The following is a 27,949-nucleotide window of genomic DNA, read 5'->3' on the forward strand; positions in this document are numbered from 1 at the left end:
CACACTTGATTTATACCATATAATGGGGATGGGTTTAGAATAGCTGTCCTGCTGGGGAAGCCTGTGGAACAGGCTGCTATGGGACCTGGGAGGGCCTCTTTCTTTAGTCTTCAATAAGACAAGTGAAGACACTGTTTGACAGGGTGAGGTCAAGGCCCAGGTGAGGCCAGGTGAGGGAGTAGCATGGATCCCAGGTCTTTCCTGGGTATCAAGGACCCCAGAGCCTTGGACCTGCAGGATCTCTTTCCCCCCAAAACACAACCCACTCCTACTTCCTAGTCATTTATGGTGCACATTTTTCCCTGATGAGTGAAGGAGTCAGGTTGCCTGATTTCCCGAGGTGGAAATGGAGCAGGAAACAGCATGTCTCGAGCAAGATGGCATCTTTCCGGGGAGAAGCCTGTCTCCTTTCTACAGTCATTGCATTCAGAGTTTAAAATGCCCTAGATCACAAGTTGGCAAACTTTTTCTGTAAATGGTCAGAGAGTAAATATTCGGCTTTGCAGGCCATACAGTTTCTGTGGCAATTACTCAGCTCTGCTGTTGTGGTTGTTCTAGGTACAGCATGTCCACCAGCTTGCTCCTGAGCACCTGAAGATGTGGTTTCTGTCCTACGGACTTGGGATGACTTCCAATTTCACAAATCCATGGGTCAGGGGAAAGCAATGGTAGCTCAGTAGGCAAGTCTATGTCAACCTGCCTAGTTTGAAGGGCTGTGAGTGTGATTTCTTACCACAGCGACTGCGTTTGATGCCAGCAGCTCCTGGGGGGACATTGCAGTGACATAAGCGACATTGGCAAAGACATACACAAATGTGACCAGTGGGATGGAGATGAAGATGGCTCTGGGAAGGTTCCTGTAGAGGGAGAGGAGGTAAGAGGGGAAAGGCGTGGCACCTGGGACCGCCTGCCTCACCATGGCGTCTGGGGAGTGCCTCTGTTTTTCTTCATGAAGCTGACTGCAGCCTTCTGTGATTTTCCCTCTTCCTGAAGGGGTGGTAGGAGGAATTTTTCTCAATATGGGCAGGATAATTTAAAGGAATTATCTAGACAGTTTAGGCTGGACATACATTCCATACCTACTGATCTCTTCTTGATCATCAGCTACACAATGCGCCCTTTCCTCTGCCTCAGGACATAGAGACCACCTGTTCCAAAACAGGTGAGTAAGATGCCTGAAAACCACTCGGGGCACATTTCATTCTCTAAGGCAGTAGTGTTATCTCAGCAGCGTTCTCAGCCTTTAACCTACTCTGGTAGTGTTTCCGGGTCAGCTTTCTTCTCCTGGCAGAGTGAATGGCAAGAGGTCTAAGTTCCTGGGTAATAAACTGCTTTTTCAGGATAGATGGGCCACAATTAGAATCAGGGCTGGGAGGAGAAGTGGGCAGTGGACACCTGGTTCCCCCTTTCCAGTAGCAGGTGCCTTGGCCTTTCCAGGAAGAGAGAAAAGGCTGGGCTATTTCAACTCACTTGTAGGGATCAACAAGTTCCTCAGTCACATAATTAAGAAAATTCCAGCCTCCGTAGGCAAAGGAGCCCTGAAGGAAAGCCAGTGCAATGAGGCCGATGTTGGGTTCTTGGAAATTGTCAAATGCATTCTTTGGCTCCAGCCAGAAGTATTCTCCTGTGGACACAAGGGGCAGGAAGCTGCTCAGAGAGACCAGTCAGAGGCCCGGCTGCCCCTGGCCTGCCTGGTCTGGTCCCCACTGCTCCCTTCGGCAATGATTCAACTCTTTGTCTCGTCTCCAGTACACCCCATGCATTGGGGAAGTGGGACCAAAAGGAGCAGAACAACTCCAGGACCTCCCAGAACCTGGTAACCATTACTCCAATGGGGCTCAGGTTCAAAGCACAGTTCTTAATGTTCTTTTTTTGAAAAAAATTTTATTTATCGTGGCTCAGTGGGTTGGGCATCTTCCCGCAAATGGAAAGGTCACCAGTTTGATACCTGGTCAGAGAAACGGGAAGCAAGGGAGAAAGAGAGAGAGAGAGAGAAAGATCGATGTGTAAGAGATACATCAATCTGTTGCCTCTTGCATGCCCCCAACTGGGGACCTGGCTCACAACCCAGGCATGTGTCCTGTCCTGGAACCAAACCAGTGGCCTTTCAGTTTTCAGACAATGCCCAACCCACTGAGCCACACTAGTCAGGGCTGAATGTTCTTTTTTTATAAGGCAAAGTTACTTGGAGGGAAAGGCCAGGGGAAGGTCACCAGGGACAGCAGGATAACTTGGGGGACTAGCAGGGTAAACTGGAACTGGCTTGCTGGGATTTGGAGATGCATTATTAGGGCCCTTGTCAGTCTCCTCACCCCTCTCCCTGATGTTTAAGTTTGTACAATTCATGAAGAAGGCATCAAGAACAACAGACATGCCAACATAAGCTTCCCTAATGCTCTATTAGTTTAAGCCTGTCTACTCTCCTTGTCAACTTCTAAATGTTTCTTTCTAAGGTGTGCATTTGGTTTCCCCTTTTATGGTGTAGATTCCCTGAGGACAGGGGTCCTTCAGCAAAGAGCTTTTAAATTTTCTTCCCAGCCCTTAGCACAGTATCCTGCACACAGAGGTCTCTCAAGAAAGGCTGCTGACTGAGGTTGCAATGAGACACAGTGGAACCGCTCATACTTTACTTATTCATCTGTAACCCAGCATAGGGCCAGCGAGTAAGGAGATTAGAGTGATCAGGAGAAAGCACTGGGGCCAGATTATGAGAGACTCTATTTTTGAAAACACAGCACAGTGATTTCCTTATGTCTAAATTCCTGAAAACAATAAAACCTGCTAAAGAACTTAATCCATCTGATTAAATTAATCATGGACATTTTATATAGCAGACTTTTAATTATGTTTCCTGGAGTAAAAATGCAGGCACCCCACACTGCCTTCTGGGCTTGTGGGCAGGTGGGAGGTCTCCTGCTTGTCAGCTGACTTTCTCTAGGAGGCAGTGACACTGGGCAGAGCCTTGTGGTGGCATGGGTCCCAGGGAAACCAAATACAGACTTGGGCTTGGAAAGGACCAAATCTGGTGGGGTATTCGGGCAGGGGCCCAAGAAATGTAGAGCTCTCTCTTGTAGATTGTAATTTAAAAACATAAAATCTCCTCCTCCACCCCCCATTTTAAGTATGGATGAGGTACAATATAAGGTGCAGGGAGCTTCCATGGGGTTGGGGCAAGAAGGCAATAGGAATCCAGAGATCTGGGGTCTTCAGAGCCATGAGGTCAGCATGGGAAGGCTGAATCTGCTAACAAGCAAGGCCTGTCCTATTTCCTGTGGAAAATGGTTTCTCTTCCCCTTTGTCAAACAAGTGAAGAACAGAAGTCATTTAAGGCCAGAATTGGGAAATCTCAGGGTGTGCACACACCCAAAGACAGTATGAGGGGGTGTGTACATGCAAGGGATGGGACATTTGACAGGGTCCCATTGTTTCAATGACACTCACCTTTGCAGATCTGTACAACCCCCATGATGATAATCAGGGCCAGGGCCAGGAGCTTCCCAGCTGTGAAAATGTCTTGAACCCGGGTGGCCCACCGCACACTGGAGCAGTTGACCCATGTGAGGAGCACTGAAAGGAAAGACCCCCAAATACACCCTCAGGGGCCATAAAGAGGCTGCAGGATGCCCTCTGCACAGAAGCAGAAAGGCTCCTTGATCCCGATGATGGAATTGTAGCAGACCAGCCAAATATCCTGCAAGCTCAGCCCCAGTGTGTGGAAACTTGGGCTAGGTTAATGGGTCATGAATGGGGATTATGTGTCACAAATCTGTGGTCAGAACGTGCCGTGCCCGGGGCTAGAAGCCAGGAGTAGGTATGGAAGTGTGGGCACTAGCTTTGGGGGGAAAAGCAACAGTTGATCAGGGCAGCAGTGTGAACTCTGTTTTTAAGTCATTGTATATTCAAGGGGTGCCCTGAGCAGCTGGTGGAATCCTGGTTGTCATATTCTTGAGCCTGGTTTTGGGGGCTACAGAGGTTCAGGAGAGTCTTTGCTACTTATGTTTACCAAGGTATAATACACAGAGAATAAAATTCATTTTTCTAAGTGTATGATTTGACAAATGTGTTCAGTTGTCTAATCACTACCACACTTTCCATATGGAACATTTCCAATACTCCAAAAAGTTCTCTCATGTGTTGTGTTTCTTTGACATCAGTCCTCTTCCTCTGCCGGGAACCACTTTTTGTCCCTATAGTTTTGCTATTTCCAGAATGGCACATAATTGGAACATAGTATGTAGCCTTTTGAGCCTGGCTCCTTTCACCTAATGTGATGCTTTTGAGATCTTTTATATATATAATATCTGATCATGGTATGATTTTATATATATATGTAATTCATTCCTTTTTATTGTCAAGTAGAATTCTGTTATATTAATATATCAGGTTGATTTTCCATTTGACAGCTGATGGACATTTGGGTTGCTCCCGATTTTGGGGTATTACAAATAAATCAGCTATAACACTTGCACAGAAGTATTTAAGTAGACTAGAGGTCTTTGAATGTGGTCTGCATTTCTCTTGAGTAAATACCCAAGAGTGGGATCTGGGTTCTATGGTAAATGTACGAGATCTGTCCAGAAGGTATCCAGCCATGTAATATGAGAAACAGAGCCCTGGTTGGTGTGGCTCAGTGGATTGGGTGCCAGCCTGCAAACCAAAAGGTCACTGGTTTGATTCCCAATCAGGGCACATACTTGGGTTGTGAGCCAGGTCCCCAGTTGGCTATGTGCGAGAGGCAACTGATTGATGTATCTCTTGCACATTGATGCTTCTCTCCCTCTCTTTCTCCCTCCCTTCCTCTCTCTAAAAGTGAGTAAATAAAATCTTAAAACAAAGAAAAAATAGAGAGATTTATTGAAGAAGACACAAGACACAAGAAACATTGTACATAGGACAATGATGCCTAAGTCCCCTTCGAAGTAGGCACCTTGGGACCTCACACAGTTCTTCCAATTACCATCAGATGCCCCATTGTATTTTCCTGAATCTCATCAATGGTCTGAAATCTCTTCCCTTTCAAAGGTGATTTTAGTTTTGGCAAAACCCAGAAATCACAGGGTGCAAAATCTGGGCTGTAGGGGGCGCTGAGTCATCTGTGTGATTTGATGTTTTTGTCAAAAAACTCTGCACAAGATGTGACGCATGTGTGGGTGTGTTGTCATGATGAAACTGCCAATCACCAGTTGCTCATAGCTGTGGTCTTCTGAATCATCCAAATAGTTTCCGCAGAGGAATGTTCAAGCTTAATGTGAAATCTGATGCAGATTCATGGCTCTACTTGCTCAGTCATTTTGAATGTGACAGCGACACAGTACACATGCTCACTCAATGGCATCTAACGCCCCCACTGACTAGTACAGTGAAGTCATCATTGTTCACACATGCACACTCCTTGTCTGCCAGCTTACATGTCGTGCAAACTGTTCTCATTATGTTCACAATGGCTGGACTTTTCCCAGTCAGACCTTGTATACTAAACTTTGTAGGAAATCACCAAACTGTTTTCTAAAGTGGCTGTATCATTTTGCATTCCCAGCAATGTGTGCAAGTTCCCATTGCTCTGTATCTTTGTCAGCATATACTACTGTCAGCTTTAAAAGTCTGGTTATTCTAATACATGTGAAGTGGCATTTCAATGTAGTTTTGATTTGCATTTCCCTAGTGACTAGTGATGTTGAACATGTTTTCCTGTGTTTATTTCCACCATCCCTATATCTTCTAGGGTGGCATGGGAGGCTTTTGATCTGTTTCCTTTCCCAGGAGTCATGGACTCTCACAGAGATCCCAACAATGTGGGACCTCCAGGCCTGGAGGAGAGCTCAGAGGCTAAGCATTAGGATGGAGGCACCCTCTGTTTTACAATCACACTCCCTAAGTAACCCATGGGAGCCCTGTGATACAGGAACAGGAGCCTCAACTTCCCAGTGGTTATGGAGTGCTTGAGAACAAAGGGAAAAAGTTAAAATTCTCTTGCTTCCCCTTCCCTTGAAACAGTGACCAAGATGCCCCCTCGTTCTCCAAGGTTATAAGTCATATGTGTAAAAGCATAAGACTCTTTCTCTCCCCTAACCAGGCCTCTGATTTCACTTAAACAGCTGATCAAGTTCTATCAATAGCTTGCCCTGAAACTGTGCATTTACTTTCCAAATATTTTCAAACCTTACTAGATTCTGAGAACATTTTGGCAGGGTAAGGACCTGACATTATTCTTCTTCTGTAACCTTCCTCCCTATGGTGTCTCCGCCTGGCAACTCCTTCTCATCTTTCAAGATCCAGCTCAAATATCACCTGTTCCATGAGTTGTTATTATTCTACTTATTCCTGACAATGTGCCTGCCAGGCAAGATATATCAGCTGCCTTTCCCAGACAAGGAACAAAGTATGTCCCCCCTGTCTCCTATCAGACCACTTTGTTTATATCTAATTTTGGCACTTATTTCTTGGTATTATAATGATCTGATTCTTTTTCTCTGTCTTCTTGTAGAGCAGGAGGGCAGGGACTGTGACTTTTTCATGTCTTTAATCCCAAGGCATATCACTGGTGCCTTCAAATAGTAGGTGCTCAGCAAATATTTGATACTTGAATAAAGAAGATGCCCCAATTCATTAGCCTTCCAATCTCACCTCAGTCTACATATTTCACAATGCACACCAATTCCTCTGCTCTCCAGGAAACTCATCAAAAGAAGACATAATCCTCAATTGGTGTCACAGAGCCAAAAGAGCAAGAGGAAGAGTGACTTCAAGAGTAGAAGCTCTTGACTCCTTGTGGAGAGGCGGTTAGCCAAGATGGTGTCATAAGGGGAGAATGATAACATGTTGTTAAAGGGAGGATTTTAAGTGCCTGAACAGGGAGAACATTTTGTAAATAATAGAATGTTCCAGATGGACTGAGATATCCTGATAAATACACATTTGGTTTATTTCACTCAATTCAGTAAGGATCTCAGGATCACACGCCTGGTGACAACCCAACCCAAATCACTCTAAACAATTGGGCTTCTCCCCAGGGCTCTGAAGCATGCTAGGGGTGAGGCTGGGCTCCTGGGTCCCAGGAGTTCAGCAGACACAAGCAATGACGACTAAAAGATAAAGGAGACTGACTTAGGAAAGGAAGGAAGATCAGAACACAAAACCCATGTGGTTCAGGGATAGGTAAGGATTATAGAACAGGGAGCAGAGAAGAAAATTATCTTCCATCAAGGGGAAGAGGGGGAGGGCAGGGATGTGGCAAAAAAGTGCTTGGAAGCAAATGAGGACAGAGCAGGAAAACCAAGGGGCAAGGGGAATGTGGCCACTTCCCTGTGAGCTAGGACAGAAAACACCAAATCATCTCTTTGTTGAGGCAGCCAGAAAGACTTTCAAAAAGTCAGTTCTGTAGTATCCTGTAGGGATCAGAGATGTGTGAAGGGATATTTGTCAAATAAACTTGAGGTATGTATCTTCTGTCTTTCCTGAGTTTACCTCCAAAACTTCACAAGAACCCAGTCCTTGACTAATATTTAACCTTTCCCCTTTACAGGGATCTTTCTGAGAATGAGGTGAGGAGACAGGCTGCCTGATACTAATCTCCTTGGAACAATGGCTGCAGGCCTTGTGTGACCTTTTACCGGCAGTTAGGCGAGATTACAGCATGTGACTGAAGAAAAAAAGAAGGTACTTTCAGGAGACTGAAAGTACCTATCCTGTACCACAGGACAGCTTCCCTCACAGCAGGCTGAAACCTGAGCCTCCGTCCAGAAGGAAAGGTCAGTGAGTGAAGGCAAAACTTGCCAGATGCTTGCCAAGACTCTGCCCTGCTCAGGCATCCTGCCTCTGCCCGGCTGCTATCCTGCACCCCTTTCTGTTGCTGACGGCTATGTTCCCTCTCTCTTCCCTGAATTTTGTATGCCTGAGATACAGTGCTGTCAAGGAAGCTGCAGGTAGATGGGGACCAGTAGCCACTGAAGCTTACAATGTGAGGGTTATCTATCTATACATACATACATACATACATATATGCAGTTGTCATCTACAAAGTTCCTACACATGCTGGGCACTCTAGTAAGTAGGGGAGTTATAAATAAGACTCAAGTCCCCACCTTTAGGAAGTTGACATCCTAACAGGGGAGATGGGCGAGCTAAAAGATGATCACAAAACAATGTGGTGATGGTAGAGCTCTTCATGGAAGCCAGCAGGCGTCTTTTCTATAGGATGGGGAGGTCCTAGCAACAGGGAGAATTTTATAATTTTGGCCTAGCTGGACAAAATAATAAGGCATACAATTCTGGTTCTTGTCCATTGTAATCTGGCTGTGGGGGTAGTTGTTGCTTCTCTAAGAGACCCCATGGAAGCTCAGGCTTATCTATATTTCTTGGGCCTTATCTCCTTTATTTCCTTGCTTTGAAAAAAAAGGTGCAAAAACCCCCAAGAAGATGCTGAAGTCAAGGGTTAGTTACTTAATCTGCCCTGTTTGCAAAGCCTAATGTCAAGGTGATGGGAAGGGTACAAAAAATGTGGCAGACAAGAGTAGCCCTAGTCATCCTATGCCCTGCCTGGAGCCCAGGGCCTCTCAACTGCCAAGTGGGACAGGCGGGCTCAGTGCTTCCTGCCACTGGTGGGAAAGCTTCAGGACTGGCAGAGAAATGCAGAGTTTTCCTCAGACAGATGACAAAGCGGATCCTGGAAGGTGTCTGCTGTGGAGGGGGTGAGCCAGCTCCTGCTTCCTGCAGAGAGGGCAGCCCTAGCCCCATCTCAGCTCTGATCCTCAGACTCTGATCCCTGGGGAGTCACAGAAGCCTTTCCTTTACTGCTTTCCTCTGACAATAGCGCCAGCACTCATGGGGATGGGCAGAAGAATGGCATCCCCAAATGTCAACATCTTAATCTTGTGAGTATGTTACCTCTCATGATGTAAGAAATTCTGCAAATGTGACTAAATTAAGGATCTTCAAATGGGGATGTTATTTTGGATTATCTGAATGGACACAATGTAATCATAAGAGTCCTTTACAAAGGAGGCAGGAAGGTCAGAGTCAGAAAAGGAGATAACGATGATCAAAAGAGAGATCTAAGAGGGAGAAAGAAAGATTCGAAGATGCCACCCTGCTGGTTCTGAAGATGGAAAAAGGATCCGTGAGCCAAAGAATGTAGGGGCTTCTAGGAGCTGGAAAAGGCAAGGAGACAATTCTCCCCAGAGCCTGAGGAAGGAACACAGCTTTGCCGACATCTTGAGTTTAGGACTTCTGACCTTCAAGACTGTGAGAATAAATCTGTAGTTTTAAGCCACTAAGTTTGTGGTAAGTCTTTCCAGCAGCAGTAGGAAACTAACACAGGGCCAGACCCCCTATAGAAAGACCACAGAGCAAGGTGCATACATAGCTTTAAAGAGAAAAGCTTTTAAAGAGCAACCAGGCAGCACACACCAGGACCCAAAGGAACTACTGTCCAAAAAACACCAAGCAGAGAGAAGTGGTGGGGATCTCTATAAGTGGGCAGTGAAAGTGAGGTAACCATTGTGCTGATCTAGTTGGCAGATTTCCACACCACATGGTAGCATCCCAACTCTTCCACACCCTCCTCCTGTCAGTGGTACCTGTGGTCACTGCTATCAGTGCCATTCGAGCCTCTGAGTCTATTACCTGAAGATACTGGCCAGGTGGCTTTCTGGGCAGCAGGATGTAAGATGCCACTGTGGCAAAAAGAGGAAGACTAAGGTGGCTACTCCTCAGAAACCAACAGAGTCGTGTCCATCACCCCCAAGGCTTTGAAAATCATTTTCCACAGGCAGACTTGTCTCTCTGCCTTGTGTCCTCTCCCCTGGGCCCTTGTCAATGTCACCATCACACGTTCCCTGGAACTCCGGGAACTCCATCTGGATTTTCGTCTTGCTGACTTGCCCCTTTCTCAGGAGTGGGCTGGAGGGAACCTGGAAAGCCTTGTTTTCCTTTATAATTTTCAAAACCAAGCCTCTCCTTGTCTTTTCAGAAAGCAGGCAGTAGGAAGGGTGAAGACAGATGGTGAAGAGAGAAGAGTGAGTATGAGAAACAATAGCAAGGAAGAAGGAGGGGGAAGAGAGGGGAAGGGGAGAGGAGGAGACAGAGAAGGGATGGGGTGGGAGACAGAGAGAGCACAAACCACTAGCGAGTGAGCTTGGGCAGCAAAATAGAGTGAGAAGAGGCCAGGATAGAAAAAAGAAGATGGAATATAGTAAGCAGGCAACTGCTGAAAAGGGAAGCTAGTGATACTACTTTGTAGAAATCACAGCAGCCTGTTCCTTTCCAGAACTTCCAAATAAGCACCTTTCTGGGATGGAGCTCCTCAGCCCTCCCAAGCAGTGGTGTATTTCACCTGGTCTTGTGCCTGACAGTGTATAGGTTTCTGTCTCACCTTTTGCTGCGGTGTGCACTTCTCTGCCTTCCGCCACGCTCTGGCCAGCTTCCCCGGCTCCCTCCCTCTGGACCCAGAGCAAAAGGGGCGAGGTGATGCCGGTCAGACCAGCCTTCCAGTGACCACGCTGGAGCAGCTGGTGAGCACCCAGCCTGCAGGGTGAAGGGGTGTGGCGACACTCTGCTCTGTGATAGGCTGCACGGCTGGACAGGGCTCCTTGGCTGCCTCCCTTGCTCTTGGAAGGAACTGGGCACGTGTTTCCAATTGTGGAAAGGCTATTCCGGGTTGACCTGCCTAACCGTTTTTGGACATAGGAGGTAACCAGTACTGGCTGCCAAAAGGCACTGATAGGCAAAGAAAACACAGAACCCTGTTTAAATTCTAACGCACTCAACCCAAGGCTCTGATGAGGTTCCAGTCCCGCCCATGCAGGCCAGCCCCAGCTCTTTCCTCCTCAGAGAGGCTGGGGAACAACTGGGGTAGGATTGTGAACACAGAACCAGCTTCCTTGAATCCTTCCCTGGATTCCTGGGCCAAGACATTTTTCATATGGGGTGAGGACCTGCCTTATAAAGTCTCAAGTCCCTGCCTGCCAAAAAACGAAGGTTGGTATTATTGTACGTTTAAATAACTTGACTGGTGAAACACAAAAATATCTAAACAAAGCAACAGCAACCAAAAAAATCAAAGTAGCCCTTCCTGATACACTAAGCTTTGATCCCAGCATCTGTGAGGTCCACAACAGGCCTTGGATAGATCCTGCCTACCGCACCACAGTAACATTTTGCCCTTCTCCTTCAGCCCTTTTTGTGTTGAAGCACTGACACCGTTTGAGAAGTCTCAGAGGCCCCTCTAAGAAGAGGAGGTGTGCTGAGCCTTCTGGAAGGGCCTCTCTCCCCCAGTGACAAGCAAGCAGAGGAGGAGGAGTGCAGAGACCCTGTGGAGCTTCTGGAGGTCCTGAATCACACGGCTTTTCCTGGAACTTTTGGCTAAGCTCCCACCCCTTCCCCTTCCCCTTCCCCTTCCCTTTCCGGCTCTCTCTTCCCCTTCCTTTTTATCCTGATCCCTCCAATAGCAAGTGCCAGTTGCTGACCTGGAGTTTCTGCTGAATCACCATCCAGTACTTAGTTCAGCCAAGAAGCCTGAACACCCAACTCAGCATTTTCTGAGAGCTGAGAAGTTCTCTCTTCAGCAATAGCTAAGCACAGCTCCTGAGCTGAAGTGGGGGAGAAGAGGAAAATGGGACACCTGAAAACCAGAGGAGACAGACATAGTGCACCATGCCACCTTGGGAAGCCCTGTTTTAATCCTATTCATTAGGGTTCCAGCCTTGGCCTGGAGAATTCCTGTTATTTCACACCCCAGTACTCAGGGCTAATGCCTCCCAGACTCAGAGTAAGGGGGATGGGATGGGTTCTGAGGGGTCTGTACTGAGCCTGGGAGGGCTAACCTGACTCTCTATCATCCTCAGCTTTGGGGGAAAGGAGGTCTGGTTGATTCTTGAACTGGAAGGCTTGTGGGTTCTGTTAGCATCCACCTAAATCTGAGGATGCTTGAGTCCCTTAATGTAAACTGGTCTACAAACCTGGTCTATAAACCTGGACTCAGGCTGCAAAATTCCCAAGACTGGTCAGTGTGGGCAAAAACAGGGATTCTGGGGAGCCCTGACTGGTGTGGCTCAGTTGGTTGAGCTTTATCCCCAAGAAGCAAAAGGTCTCTGGTTCGATTCCCAGTCAGGGCACATGCGTGGGTTGCAGGTTCTGTCCCCAGTCTGGGCACGTGGAAGAGGCAACCAAACATCAATTCTCCCCTTTCTCCCTCCCTTCCCCTCTCTCTAAAAATAAACAAAATCTTTAAAAAAGGGGGGGGGGGTTGGATAATGGGAAAGTTACCTCACATAGTGATCTGATCATAAATTCCTAATTGGGCAGGTCATGGTAGGTAATCATGCCCCAGGTCTATAACTTCTTTAGTAAAAGGCTTGTTTTTAAGCCCTGGCTGGCGTAGCTCAGTGGATTGAGCGTGGGCTGCGAACCAAAGTGTTGCAGGTTCGATTCCCAGCCAGGGGTACATGCCTGGGTTGCAGGCCATAACCCCCAACAACCGCACACTGATGTTTCTCTCTCTCTCTCCCTCCCTCTCTCCCTCCCTCCCTCCCTCTCTCTCTCTCTCTCTCTCTCTCCCTTCCCTTTCTAAAAATAAATAAATAAAATATTTTTAAAAATGCTTATTTTTGCCTTAGCGAGCCTTTGTTTCTGTGCATCTAAGTTAACACACTTTTGAAATGCCCCATTTCAGACCCTTTTTTTGAATACCTGATCATCCTTTTAGACTCTTCCTTCTAAAGCATGACCACATAACCACAATTCTCCTGTAATCCAATCCCCACCTTGCTTTCTCTTACCTTCAAGTAATCTTCCTTACATTCCCTCCTTAGTCTCAAATGCGTAAAAGAAATGGCAAACTTATTCTCAGAAGCATTTATCTCAGTCTTTTGAGATCTTGCTTCCAGGTGCATCCTCTGTTTAACTCGTTTTGACATTCTTATGTTGACGTCAGTTATAACCCAGTTCCAAGGACAGCTAGTGCTCAAACCAGCTAAACTCTCGAAACAAATCTTGCTCTCTCTTCTCTCTCCCAACGCTTCCAGTACCACTAGGCTTCACTCCCATGAATCTTCTGACTGCTCTCACGTTCCTTGGTATGTGATATAGATTTGGTGTGTCACATTAACCCTTAAAAGTTTACCAGACACAATTAATGGGTGATTTCATAAACCACGGGTGCTGGCTCCACTGGGGGAAAAAAAAAAGAAAGTGATCCTCGAGAATCAACAACACAAAGCTAGTGGAGAATTTCAGCTTCTAGCTGGTATGAGAAAGTCAGCAAGTTGTTTCCATACTAGTGGAAGCTGAACTCCAGGAAAATGCATTTTCAGGAAACCTCAGTCTCATTATCTTCCCAAGCTTCTGATTCCCTAGTTCCAGGACTTGGGCTATGTGCACCTTTTGAACAGCAGAGTTCTAGTCTGGGAGTAAAAGGTGGAGACCAGAAGAGACACTCCGAGAAGCCAAGAAAGAGGAAATGATCTGTCTAAGAATTAAAGCATAATGAAACTACAAAGAAGACCCCAACTTCTCAGGTAGCCAGAGGTTAAATCCTGAGCTAAGAATAGACTGGGTGTCAACTAATGGACAAAATTGTCCAACACCAATGGACTTCTAAGGAAGAAGACCTACATTCTTGATTCTCTGTGATCTTCATAATTGCTTACTATGATATATAAACCAATAGTTGTTCATCTTATTAGAGCTCAAGACTAAACTACTCTACCAGTAATGTAAGATGGAAGGCAATGAAGATACCTTCATTCCCAGGGCTAGAGGCACAAGGAATGCTCCAGAGACCACCTAGGGCAGGGAGGAGGTAAAATACACTAAGGAATGGGACTCTGCCATTATAGGTGTGGAGTCCACAAGCACAGGAATGTCTTCCTCAAGTGCTAGCAACAAATCTTAAGTATTAGAGAGTAAATAGAAAAGGTTACAAAGACAGAGGGGCCAGCTCAGCCCAGTCTGAACCTCACCAATGAGAAGACATTACAATATGAGCCAGTGTTTTCCTTGATTGGTTTCAGCTGTATTCCCACAAGAATGTGTCATCCTTGACTCTCTCACCATTAATCACCAAATCCTGCTAATTCTACTTTGTAAATGCCAAACACAGTTGACCCCTGAACAATGTAGGGGTTAAGCGTGCCAACCCCACCCTCCATCCTCCTTTGGTTAAAAATCTGCATATTACTTTTATCTCCCCAGAAATTTAACTACTGTCCTCCTTGGGTATCCAAAGAGGGTTGGTTCCAGGACCCCACCTTCCATACCAAAATCCACAGATGCTCAAGTCCTTTATGTAAAATGGTGTAGAACAATGCACACAGTCAGTTCTCTGCATCCACAGATTCACAACCACAAAATTAAAATACTGTTTTTGGTCCAAGGTTGGGTGATTCCATGGATGTGACATCTGGGGATAGGAAGGGCCAACTGTGTATTTAGTGAAAAAAATGCATGTATAAGTAGAGCTGTGCAGTTCAAAACCGTGTTGTTCAAGGGTCATCTACTCTCTACTCCACTGTCCCATCTCTAATTCACATCATTGTCATCTCCAACCTGAATTCCTGTAACCACACAGTAATTGGTCTCCTTGCCTTTGATCTTATTCCCCTCTTCAATCTCTCCTTTACACTTTCAGCCATGATTCTTCAAAAATATAAATATGATAATGTCAGTCCTCTTTTTGAAACCCTTTAATCCCTTCCTATTGCTCTTAGAGTAAAGCCCATGAGGCCCTTCATGTCCAGGCCTCTTCTTCTATCTACATTTCCTACCTCGAGTCTACACTGTGGTTATCCAGAACTACCTAGAGCTCCCCCAGAGGGCCCTCATTTCTGTCATGTCTAGCTCCCAGAATGTTGTCCTCTTGGGGGAACTTATCACTTAAAACTAAAATTCCCTGTGTACTTGTCATAATCATTCATTGGACTGAGGGGTATTAAATATTCTCATGCCTCACACAGTGCCTGGAGCAGAACAGACACTTGAATATTTGATAATTGAATGCCTCCGTGTCCTGCAGTTCCTATAGAGGGCATACAAGTGGACTCAATAAACATTTATGAGAAAAGGTTTAATTTTCTGCTGCTGCTGCAAATGAGAATGAAGATTTTCTGGTTCATGGCTCTATCTCCTGGGCCAAGAAGAATATCTAGCACATCCTGAGCTCTTGATAAATATTTGTTGAATGAGCAAAGTATTGTGATTCTCATTTACATAATGCTTCTTGAGAGTCTCAACCCCTAAGTTATGTGACTCTAGAGCACACTTTGAATAGCATCCTGGGGTATCTACCCTGAGAAAGACTTCCAACCAAAGACCTGTTCAGTGGTCCTCAGGGCTTTGGAGAGGACATGGAGGGCAGAAACACAGAGAAGATGTAACTGCTCATCCCAAAAGCTAGAGACAGTTAGTTGAAAAATATTTCATTTTGATCTGTAGATAAAATAGATTCCTTCCTCTTAGTAGTCAATCAATCAACATGGCCAGCTGATTCTACCCCTGAATCTTGTTTTTATTTTAGACCGCCACCTCTCTGGCCTGAACCAATGCTTAGCCTTCAGTCTTTTCTTCTCCCTGCTTCAGTCTTTTCTTCAGTCAAATGTGAATCTAATCTTGTTACTTTTCAAAATCCTTCAGTGGTTCCCCATCCCTTTGAAGAAGTCTGCTTTTTTCTGCATGATGTACAGGATCCTTCAAGGTTTGGCTCCTGCTCACCTGTTCTCCTGTCACTCTCCTTGGCTCCACCCACTCAAAAGTACTTGCTTTTCTCCAACAGGTCACTTCTCCCTTGACCCCAAGTCCTGCCTGTGCCCTTCCCTCTACCTGGCTATTCTATTTTATGCCCATCTGGAGCCTATCTACTTGCCTTTCAAGATTTAGCTCAAGCTGGGAGCCCTCCCTAACACTCCTCTCCCAACTTTGAAGCACCTTTTGTCATCCCATTGTGTTGTATTTGTTTGTACACCTATCTCTTCACTAGCCTTTAATCTCTTCCAAGACTGTATAAATAGTGCTGTATCTCCACTCAGTGTAGGAATTCAATACTAATTAACCGATGGATTTGCAGTTTCTTTTTTTCCTAGAAAATCCGTCTACAAAGTAATTTTCATCTTATACATTATAATAATGAAAAATGGAATTTTAGTCAAATTGACTATTGCACAAAAAACAAGGGATTTTTAATACATTTATATTTTAAATGTTGACTAGTTAGAAGATGTCCAGAAAAAAGGGGGGCTTGTATGTATGAGAATCAAATTCTAGCCAGTCTGTATTTGCCAGGATTCCTGTGCATATAAAAGACTGATGAGACACCCAAAGAACTCTCTGGGGATGAGGGAAGGGCAAGAAGCAGTGCTGTTCAGGCATATGAGGCAGGCCATACGTTTAGTGCCTGGGTATGAGAAGTTTGGGTCTTGAGAACACGAAGCCTCAAAGGAAAAAGAACTGAGATTAAAGAATTTATATGCTAGGAAAGACTGTTGAATCCTCTGATGTAAAGGGATTAATTTGCAAGAGACATCCAAAACAATACTCACGAGTTTATCTATCACAGTATCGTGCATCAAGTACCTGGAAACTTCCTTGGAGCATCACCTACCCTTGATGTAGAGAAATTGCAGAGCAACTCAGGGCTAAAAGTAATGCATACAGTGAAATCCTTAAGAAGAAAAAAATCTGAAGTCCTGGAAAACTAGCCTATTAGGAATCTCAGTAGAGAGATAGAAAACAAAATAAGAAGCATTTTTAAGTTGTAAAATGAATGCAGGATATTCTGTTCTACTCAGGGAGAGAAAGGAAAAGAGGCTTCTTTAGTACAAGACATTAAGGGAGAAGAGGGGGACTTGAATGAGGAGGGGAAAATCTACTTCAGATACTGGACATGACCCTAGCCCCAAAAGAGGGGAAGGAGGCCAGGAAACTGCCTGAGTAAAAGGTGGTCTGGTCCCCTGGGGCGGGGCGGGGGTGGCAAACAGATCCTAAAGGCTACCCATTGTTAGGGAGCAAGAAGAACAAATAAGGGACCTCAGAACACCTGGTGCTCTTTTGTGTCACTGGGACCACTTTGTTTATAACCTGAAAGTCAGGTAAGAGCCAAAAGATGCAGCGACATGCTAAAAGATCAAGCTGCAGAAATAACCTATTAATATGTATGTCTACATACCCAGGTACATACATGGATAGATGCATTTTATTTAGGATGTAAGGATACCCCTTCATGGTTACCAGGGCTACTGGGCAGGAGAGAGGGGTGAAGATAAGGGGAACATCTTTTACCTAGAGAATATAGTCATCTTATGAAATACTAAAAAATAAAAAAGAAAGGAAGGAAGGAAGGAGGGAAGGGACTCAAGCAAACCACAAAAGAAGGCACCAAAACCAAGTTTTTACACTTCTGATCCCCTCTTTCCTAATTCACTCCTCCCACTAATATGCTTGCTCTGGAGAAGGGAGGAAGGCTTTTCATTTAATTAAAACGTAAAATACTTTCTTTTTTACTGCCTGGTGGCTAGGCATATTCTGCTGAGTCCGCAGTGAATAATCAGCTTTGACCTAAATCATAAAATAACTCAAAGCGGCAGCTGCAGTTGCATAAGCGTGATCCAAATCCGCAGTTCTTTCTCTCTCCCCCTCTCCCCTCCTCTCCACCCCGTCCAGACTCCCAGCAGGCAAGCCAGTTACTGCAGGTTCTTTCTGCCTTTCCAACCTCGTCTGGTTCTTCCCACCGTCATTTTTCATCCGGATCTATTCTAAAAACACCCCATGGAACCAGATTTGACCTCATCTCTCTCCCACAGCAAACCCCAGCCAGGGGCTTTGCCATACCGGTTCTCCCAGCTGGGCTCCTGCCCAGTTCTCCAACTCCCTCAACCCGAGGCCCTCCATTACACACCAGTGACCTCTCCACAGAGGGTGGCCCTTCCCTCAAAAATTCTCATTTACACAGTGGATCCAGCCTGTCATCACACCAACATGACACAGCAGAAAGCAGAACTTCTTATATCAGTACATCCAGATCATTTCCACGCTCTCTACTGCTTCTATTAAGAATATGGCTGGACCGGGCCAATCTTGACTTTACTGCGAAGGAACACTGGGCCTGTTCTACACAGCTGGCTTGCCTGGCAACTGCTAAGAGAATGGGATGCAGCTGGATGATGGTGGGAGGGGTGCTTGAAATAAAAGATAGCATTTAATGAAAGACAGCATCTACCAAACCTTTCTGACAGCCTGATTCTTATTTATTTCACTGGATACCTTAAGAGATTATTTGAGGGGTCTGTAAAAGCGGGCTAAAAAAAAAAAGTATTCAATGAACCAGAAAACAGAAACTTTGCACACAGACTCAAAGTACCTGGGAGTGTCTGAAAGGATGTGTGGCTGTGTGGCTGAGCCCACAAGTGCACTCCTGGGGAGAGAGGAGTTGGGGACTCCACTGGCCCTCACATCTGGGAGGGCAGGGATAGTGCACAGGGTGAAGTGAGGAGCTGTTTTGCATTTTCCCCAAGGAAATAAGGAAGAATAAGTTTGGATTTAAGAAAATTTCCCTGCTTATGAAGGTGGAAAAGTATTTGCACATGTATCTCAAGGACATTGAAAAATTCCTGTCTCTGGAGGGCAAGCCTAACCATGTTAAGCTGGTCATAACTGCTTTGCAGTTCTACTTAGAAGGCAGAGGAGAGAGGCCAGAAAAGCCTCATTGGATCTTTGATGTCAGGAGAAGGGAGATCTTAACATTTTTGTCCTTCGAGTTTCTAAATTCCTCCTGGCTTGGTGCTAGCAGTGTCCAGATGAGATGTGGGCTGCTGAAGGGACCACATACAACCTGTCTTTGTGGAACTGGCTGCAGGCAAGAGTGTTCCTCATCTCTTGGGAGGGTTTGTAACCTCTCTGGCCTGAGGGGCAATCTGTGAGGCTATACTAGTACCAGAAGGTCTTTGCCTAAGATGTCACCCACCCTTGGTGGGTTTATGGAATGCAAAGGAAGTTGTGGGGTGCCAAGGCCCAGGGAACTCCCCACTGTGGCTTGGTTTCTCTCCTAGGGGATGGACTGAACAGCCTCAGGATTTTCAACTTCTAGTTGGAGGCCAAGGGTGGCCTCCTGACTCAGTAATTTCACCAGCATCAACAGGAAAAAGGAAGCCATGTCTGTGTGCACGAGATGCTGAAATAGCAGTAGCCAGCACTCATATGGTCTCTGTTATAACCCCCCTTAGTCTGTCTGATGGCAAAAAAACACTCTTCCTGTATTACCATCTCCTCTTCCTCCTCCCCCACCACCCTAGCTCTAGATACAACCAGCAAGTAGGCACCAAGTGACCAATGTCATTGTCTAATGGTTGGGCCACAAGGTATCTGAGTGTCCTGTGCAATCCTTGCAACTACGCCCTCCTGTGCAGGCTGGGCGGGTTACTTTGCCAAGCACTCATAGTAGTTAGAAAGTGGTACAGAGATGCAGTTTCCGGCAGCCTGGTTCTGGAGTCCACAATCCTCTCTAGATCTGTGAGCAGGCCTGACCAAACAACTGTCTTGGCCCCATAGTACTACCTGCCTGGATGACAGGGGTCTATTCCAGCGCCAAACAGGGTACACTTTCCAAGGAGACCACCTCTTGGGGCTCAGCTGGCTGTCCTGTGAGAGGCTTTGAGATGGCTGAGTTACCCCATCCCACAAGCGTGACAGATCATATATGTGAAAGTACTTTATATGAAGCATGCTGCCAATGAAAGTTACTGTGCATTTAAGCAGCTACTTAAGTTTCTTCCTTTTTTAACACCAGGTAATGATATGCAGAATTCATTCATCCAAAGCACACATGTAAGAAATGGCAAAATAAGGAATGGGGAAAATATAAAAGAGGGCAGGAAAGAAAGAGGGAGAGGAAGAAGCAGCAGAGAGAGACATGCAGACAACCAGAAAGGCTAAAGGGGCCGCCCTGAGAGCAAGGCCCAGATGGCACTTACATAGGCAGATGGCAGCCAGGAGTCGGAGGCCGTACTCTGGGGGGAAGCAGGTGGGGAAGAGCGGCTGTAGCACGTAGTTGGAGAAGGTGAGGGCGATGACAGCCTGGTTGGTGGGGTAGATCACCAGCACAGCAATCCATAGCCTCAGGAACCTGAGGGGTGGAACAGGACAGGACTTGACCCAAGACGGCAATGGAGACACCCACCCCCACCGAAGGCATGGCAGGGATTCAGAAGTCATCAGGGGAAGCCTGGGCAAGTCATGGAGCAGCATTAGGAGGGACAGGTAGGCTACAGAGATGCATTTCCTTTTTATTTTCAAGATGCTGAGGAGCCCAGTCCCCACTGGAAAGAGACACTTAGCCCTCTGCAATGACAATAAAATGGTTTAATGATGAAGAGCTAAGTTTCAACTAGCACCAACACATGTCTTGGCATTCTTTCATTCTTCCCTCTCCTTTCATTATCTCTTCTCTACTATTCTGGCCCCCAGCATCCAGTGGTGGAAAATAAAATTTGCAACCTCAGCATTCTGACAGCCAGGACATGCTAAGGGTGTGACCACTTACACAAATGCCACGGGCGTCACTGAGCAGGTGTTGTGGGAGAAGTGTCCTCCACACCCTTGCACCTCTTGGGTGAAGGGTGAGTTCTTTAGTAGCAGGGCTGCAGAAGCTGAGGAAATTCAACATCAGAGCCTCACTTTTGAGGGAGGCTATTATATTTGGAAATGTGAGAAGAGAGTACCTCTGTCTTTTAAGTGGTCACTCTCATTTGTCACAATAAAAGGGCTTTGTTTTGTGATGTGCTTTCCCTTGAAGTCTCCAGTCAGAGTTATCATATTTGCTCTCCCTCACAGACTCTTGCCCACTAAGGTCAACGGAGATTCAAACTACAACCTGGTTCCTCTGTTACTCTCAAGAGCATCAAGGGGACATAAGACTTCACTAGTAAGCATGACATGGAGGCAAAAAGAGAAACTCCATTCTCTAGCACTCCTTGGCACATTGGAAAACCCCGGCCTTGGCATCCTAGACCACTCAGGCCTCTGCAGAGCCTCTTACCCAGCTAGTCCTCCAAAGATGTCCTTGACGTAGGAGTAGTCACCCCCAGATTTGGGGATGGTTACCCCAAGTTCAGCATAGCAAAGGGCTCCCACAGCTGTAATGAGACCCGTCACGATCCAGATGATAAGAGCGAGGCCCACGGAGCCAGCATTCTCCAGCACACCCTTTGGTGAGACGAAGATTCCAGAGCCAATGATGTTTCCTGCATGAGACACCAAAAGTTCCAGGGAGACAGTAGCATCAGAAAAGGTGGCAGGACCAGCCACCTTTGTAGGGGCAGTCTCATCTCTGATCTGATTCTAAAATACCTTTAGGTTGCATGAATCACCTTCAGTCAGGTATGTCTAGCAATGCTTCCCTTTAGGAGCAGGGAAAAAGGGGCAGACAACAGGTGCTTAGAGACTAGGAATGTGGTCAGGTACTCTACATGTCTTCTTTAATCCTTAGGTTATGCCTATGGAGTTAGAGATCATTTCTCCCGTGTTACAGAGGAGGAAACTGAGTCTCAGCAATACCACCAAGTGCACTGCCCAAGTCCACACAGTAATAAGTTCTGGTGCAGGTATTGAACCTCAGGACCCTCTGACTGGGTTGCACATGGTCCACCCAAGGTGATAAAAGTCTTAAGACTGGCTGGAAATGGCAGGGCTTGAAAAGTGGGTTGTTCTCAGAGACCAGCTGCCAGTTAGCTTCAAAAGTGAGACAAAGGGTCAGATTCTGGTCACACCCCACGACTGGGGGTTTTTCAGACTCATGGGTGAGGACAGTATTCTTAGAGGCTGGTCTCTACCCTAGACACAGCAGCCCCACCCTTGGTGAGAAATAGGCAATAACCCTATAAAAGTCCTAGTTGTACCCTGGCTGGTGTGGTTCAGTGGACTGAGCACTGGCCTATGAATGGAAAGGTTGCTAGTTTGATTCCAGTCAGGGCACATGCCTGGGTTGTAGGCCAGATCCCCAAGTTGTGGGGATGCAAAAGGCAACTGATTGATGTATCTCTTCCACACTGATGTTTCTCTCCCTCTCTTTCTCCTTCCCTTCCCCTTTCTCTAAAAGTAAATAAATGAAATAAAAAAGAAAAAAGAACATTTCATAATGTTGATGGGCTCATATAACTCTCATAAACATTTATGAAAAATAAAAAAGTTCCAGTTGTTTGGAAGTGATTTATAGGCATGCAATACATGCAAAGCCTCAGTACTGTATTCCTCCAAAGGTCGTTCTCCCCCACTGTTTCATGTGATCCTTACAACCTTGTGAAATTCAGGAAGAGGAGCAAAGGTAAGGTACTTCTCTATTTTACAAACTAAGGAACTAATTTACAAACTAAGGTTAAGTGGCTTTATCTAAATTCCACAGCTACTGATGGGTAAAGTTGGAAATAGAGGTCAGTCTCCTAATGCCTCATCCAGAGCTTTTTCCACTTATCTGCTTCTGCCTTTGTACATGAGTGGCTGGGTTTCTTGGGAGGTGAAGCCAGCACCTAGGACAGAATGGTTGGCTAATTCAATGTGTGTATTGGGCAGCAAAGAAGCAGGAGTGTGGGGGAAGCAACTGACAAGCTCTTTCCCAAACTTTCCTTTGTCTACTTCTTATGATGCAAGGTGGGATTAGGGTCCATTGGACAGGTACTTTGAAAGCTCTCTTCAAGCTCCACACCAGCTGCACCTTTAAAGGCCTGAAGGAGGAAGCAGCAGCTGGATGGACACAGGTAGAATGCAGAGCTAGATGGTACATTATGAAGCCATCTGGATTTGACTGTTTTGAGGGCATGTCAAAATCCCAACATATCTCTTTAGTGGTTTGGAACTGGTGATGGGCTGAAGAAGATGCAGAGTACGTGATTGTACGCTCAGCTTCCCAAAACAGTCTTTCAGACCTCAGCCGTAATTCAACCTCAATCAGGTCTTGAAACTCACTTCTAAATCAAAATTCAATTTCTAATTCCAGGCCATGCATTCAGTTATTTCAGCCAAAGGGAAAGAGGAGAGAATATTTATATTACAAAGCAATAATTTCCTATTCCTCTGGGGTGCAAAATAAGCTGTCCCTTTTCAAACTAAAAAATTGCAGTATGAGATAAGTAACAGAAGAGGGAAGGGGTCTAGACAGTCCCCATATGTGCTCTGCATGAATGTTAGGTTAGTGGAGACTAGAAGGCACTACTGTCCTAGGACTCAAGACATGGCACCCTACCCTGTCAAGTGACCCTTCAAGTGCCAAACTAAATGTGCTTCTGAGAATTGATAACAAGCACTGAAAGGTGACAGTAAATTCCTTGCCTAGCAGGTATGTATCAGAAGAGTGACCTATAGGGCATTTCAAAGTCAGCCAAGAAGAGAGCAATACAACTAGGGTTAAAAAACTAGCTCAAGAGGTTAAAAAAATCAATCAATACAAGAGGAAAACAAGGTTTGACTTTGGCCTTTTAGGTGCTGAAAGGAGGTTCAGGAATAACCAAACGTTTCTTAGAGCCAGGAATGGCTGTTGCAAGGGGGAAGTGGGAAAAGAAGTTATTTAAAAGATTCATTCTTCTCAAGGATAAAGAATGTTAAAGTTCCACTAAGGGTTCTTGGGAAATGAATTTTGCAGTGGGAATGGATATGCTCTCCTGTTCTCTGGCTTACACTGGGACATTTCTAGACTGCGTGCTCCTTCCCTCATGCCAGGTGGAAGAAACGCTGGAAGGTGGGATATACAACACCAAGAGCCCACTGCAAAGTCTGACTACTTCTTGCCTCATCTTACAGTATTCTTGGATAACATGTCTTTCCACAGAGCTGCTGGAATGACGGTGAGAGCTGCAATAGGTTAGCAATGAGACAGGAATCTTCATTTTATAAAAATTGGGTTCTCTCCCTCCCCCCGGCAATATTAATTTTGACTGAGTTAAAATCAGATACAAGCTAAAATTGATTTATGGTAGGGAACAGGAAGGAAAGGAAAGTACCTCTCACTGATTCTAGGAAGCTACTACCTAGAAAACCAGAATCATGTAACACTTCCTCCCGCTTAGTGGCCTCTGGTGCTTCTGCAGGGGGAGTAAATGTCACTCACAGCACAGCTACATTCTGGAGCTGGAAGAACATTACCCAAAACTAATATCCTCTATATCAATTTTTAGTGTGATTACTTTAGTGTGAAACTCATGCTGATCTTGAAATTTAGCTCCTCCTGGGGCTTAAAGGTTCTGTCCATTTCCACAGTGTTCAGAGAAAGCTGAGGTGAACCTTCTTTGTGCTCCTCCCATTAAGTGGGTGGGAAGATCTCAGGATTTTCAGGACTGGGGGAACAGTGTAGAAGCAGGGTCTAGTAGGTTGAGACTGGGCTTTGATCCTCACGGGCCAGAAGCTCACCACACCTCTCACCCTGTATTACACTTTCCCATCAGGACTGTACAAATAATAACCTTAGGGGGAGAACAGGTCAAGACTCTGACACAGGCCCTGGGGGCTGCCATCTTCCACAGAACACAGATGTGGAATGTGCTGCAGGACTCTGCTGTGTAGGAGGGATTTCTTAGTGAAAAGTGAAAGGGCACTCGACTTAGAGTTGCAGGAGTCATTCAATCCTTGCTTTGCCACTCACAAGCCATGTGTCCTGAATTTTTCTGAGGGTCCCTTCCTTCATCTGCTGAATGGGAATAATTGCTCCTGCTCTGCCCATCCTAGAGAATTGTTGTGGGGATCAAAGGTCACATATGTGTGGGAGTACTTTATGTTCTGTGAAATTCTGGCACATATAAGGAACTGCTAAGATTTATAGCAATAAGAATAGAGACCATCCCTAGAGGAATCTGAGGCTTGGCTCCAAAATAACAGTGTAGCCTTGACTGTTGTGGCTTAGTGGGTTGAGCACTGTCTGTAAACCCAAAGGTCTCAGGTTTGATTCCCAGTCAGGGCACATGCCTGGGTTGCAGGCCAGGTCCCTTGTTGTGGGGCATACGAGAGGCAACTGATTGATGTTTCTCTCTCACACTGATGTTTCTCTTCCTCTCTTTCTCCCTCCATTCCCATCTCTAAAAATAAATTTTAAAAATCTTAAAAAAAAAAAATGGAAGTGTAGAGCCAGGATCATAAAGTACTCTCTTAGTCATCTGTCTACTTGTCTCGGTATAATTTTTAAATGCTGCAGGCGGGCGGCCAACAGGTAATTATATCTCAAAGACTATCTATTGAGCACCCACTCTTACGTGCCTGCTTTAAAAGGTAACTGGGAAGCATTTGTTCACACATGGACATTTAATAAAATAGTGAGAGCCAACCACCACCCACCAGCCACTGAAAGATGCAGACATCCTGGCTTGAGGGACTAACAGTGCTGAGCCCTTAGATATGCCCATTAAAGGTTGACATCTGGCCTCCAGTGTCTCCCTGTCTGGTTGGGGAACCAGGCACCAACAGTGAAAGGCTTTGTCTACCTCAGTGGTTCTCAACCAGGGACAATTCTGCACTACTCTCCCACCCCCAGGGGACAGTTGGCAATATCTGGAGGCACTTATGGTTGTCACTACTGGAATCTAGTGGGTAGAGACAAGGGATGCTGGTGAACACCCTACAATGCACAGGACAGCCTCCCATAGCAAAGAAGCACCTGGCCCAAAAGGTAACAGTATCAAGGTTGAGAAGACCTGCTCCACCTTCATGCCTCAATGTCATCATCTAGATAATCCCTAAAATCCTCTTCAAACTTGAATTTCAATGAGGTGGGTGTTTTATTTTTAAGTCAAGCACAAAAAATGTATTGTTCATGAGAATAACACATTTTTAAGCTAAAATGTTTAACATTTAATTTAGTTTAATTTTTCCCATCACCATTTATCCTCTCTATACCCTCTTCCACCTCCACCCACCCATCTTCCCCCTAAAATATATTTTTACTGAGAGAAAAAAAAACATTAAATTTACCATCTTAATCATTTTTTTAAGAAAGTAGTTCATCTTTTTTTTAAAGATTTTATTTATCTATTTTTAGAGAGGGAAGGGAGGGAGAAAGAGAGAGAAGAGAGAAACATCAATGTGCGGTTGCTGGGGTTATGGCCTGCAACCCAGGCATGTACCCTGGCTGGGAATCGAACCTGCGACACTTTGGTTCGCAGCCCGCGCTCAATCCACTGAGCTACGCCAGCCAGGGCTCATCTTAATCATTTTAAGTGTGCAGTTCAGTAACATTAAGTATATTCATATTGTTGGGAAACATCCCAACTGGATGATTTGTTTTTGACCGACTGCTATTATTCAACACATATTTTCTAAGCATTACCACACACCAGGCTGAATGTGTTGGGATGTAAAAATGAATAGGACTCAGTCTCTGCCATCAGGGAATCGTGTGGAGAATTGAAGACATGTGCATGGACACAGAGCTGGCAACATTGTAAGTCGCATGAGCGCTACTGCAACATATGGCAAGACACTGTAATAAGAATGGAAAAGGTATAGCCACTGTGGAAAACAGTATGGAATTTCCTCAAAAAACAAAATGGAATTGCCTTTTGACCTGGCAATTCCACCCTAAGAATCCTGAAACACTAATTCCAAAGAAACTATGCACCCCAATGTTAAGCACAATTTACAATAGCCAAGTGCTGGAAACTGCCTAAGTGCCCATCACTAAATGAGTAGATCAAAAAACTACGGTACATTTACACAACGGAATACTACATAGCAGAAAGAAAGAAGGAGCTCCTACCTTTTGTGAAAGCATGGATCGAACTGGAGAGCATTGTGCTAAGTTAAAAAAGCCAGGCAGAGAAGGACAAATACTGTATGATCTCACCTATAACTGGAACCTAATCAACAAAAGGAATAAGTGAGCAAAATAGAACCAGAGACATGTAAATAAAGAATAAACTGACAATAACCAGAGCAGGGAGGGTGACCACAGGGAAGGAAGGGGAAGGGTCAAGTCAAGAAACATGTATAAAGGATCTGTGGACAAAGACAATGGGATTGAGGAGGACTGAAGGTGGGTGGTGGGGGTGGGTAGGGTGGGGGACAGTAATGGTGGGAAAATGAGGACAACTATAATTGAACAATAAAAAAAAAAGAGAGAAGAGTGTAAATTAAAAAAAACCCACACATTTAAAAAAAGGAATGGAAAAGGTCTCTGGTATGGGCTGTTCCAAAAAAGCTTACTGGACAAGGAGGAGTACAAAACAGATGCTGATGAGTAAGTTGACTCAAATCAACAGAAAGAAAAGGAAAAGCACTGGTTGGTTGATAAGCAGATCAGACTTGGACTGGACTGGCCACTTTTCATCACCTGGTCAGTCTTATCAAAATCTGTGGACCAGAATTAGAGAGTGTGTGTATTTGGGTTAGGGTAAGAGGGGAAGTGGAGGTGGTAGGAGGATGAGCTTAAGGAGAGAAAAAAATACATTTATTGAATGTATACCATAGGACACCAGCTTTATTTTAATATTCCACAAGAAACTTCCATTTTACAGGTAAGTAAACTGATAATTAACTTGTTCAAGGCTAAAAGTTTGTAAATAGGGAAGCAGTTTACAAACCAAAACTATCTCCAAAGCCCTTCCTCCTCTGCTGTGTTGTGGATGGTTCCTCCCTTTCCACACCATACTGACACAAGTCATAGAAAAATTTACATACTTTCTACTTCCAGCATCAGGGCTCACTTAACAAATGGCTCCTTTTCCCAGGCAACCTGATTTCCCTGTATCAGTTGCTTACTAAACACTCTATGCAGAATTGTACTCTAAAGAAGAAGCTAAAGCATTTATGCATTTCAAAGATGTACTAACAGTCACTTTTAAAATCTATATATAACTAAGGAAAGTACAGTGATAATGCTGCAGCAATGGTACTATCTCTGGGTAATCTCCTTTCATCACGTGCAGCTCAGTGTGAGGCTGCCCTGAACACCCTAAGGTATATTGTGAAAGCCTCTCCCTGGAAGCCACTGCTAATG

At 45.3% G+C, this 27,949-nt stretch overlaps 1 protein-coding gene across 4 annotated transcripts in view; it reads right to left on the reverse strand.

Annotated features, from left to right (window-relative positions):
- The window catches only part of SLC7A8 (solute carrier family 7 member 8), a 46,088-nt gene that overhangs the window by 10,710 nt on the left and 7,429 nt on the right, over positions 1-27,949 (reverse strand). For 2 of the 4 annotated variants that reach the window (XM_045841173.1, XM_045841172.1), the window contains 5 exons: positions 21,017-21,221; positions 19,953-20,104; positions 3,442-3,567; positions 1,471-1,624; positions 734-857 (listed from right to left, as the gene is read on the reverse strand). In XM_045841173.1, the coding sequence (XP_045697129.1) occupies positions 734-857; positions 1,471-1,624; positions 3,442-3,567; positions 19,953-20,104; positions 21,017-21,221 (761 nt within the window). Of the gene's footprint in view, positions 1-733; positions 858-1,470; positions 1,625-3,441; positions 3,568-10,369; positions 10,508-19,952; positions 20,105-21,016; positions 21,222-27,949 lie in introns of those variants that run through there. The other 2 variants (XM_045841174.1, XM_045841175.1) reach the window with 2 other exon arrangements.

Source organism: Phyllostomus hastatus, unplaced genomic scaffold (assembly GCF_019186645.2).
Source record: "Phyllostomus hastatus isolate PE091 unplaced genomic scaffold, TTU_PhHast_1.1 phas_contig_348, whole genome shotgun sequence".
In the NCBI taxonomy this organism is placed as follows: Eukaryota; Metazoa; Chordata; class Mammalia; order Chiroptera; family Phyllostomidae; genus Phyllostomus; species Phyllostomus hastatus.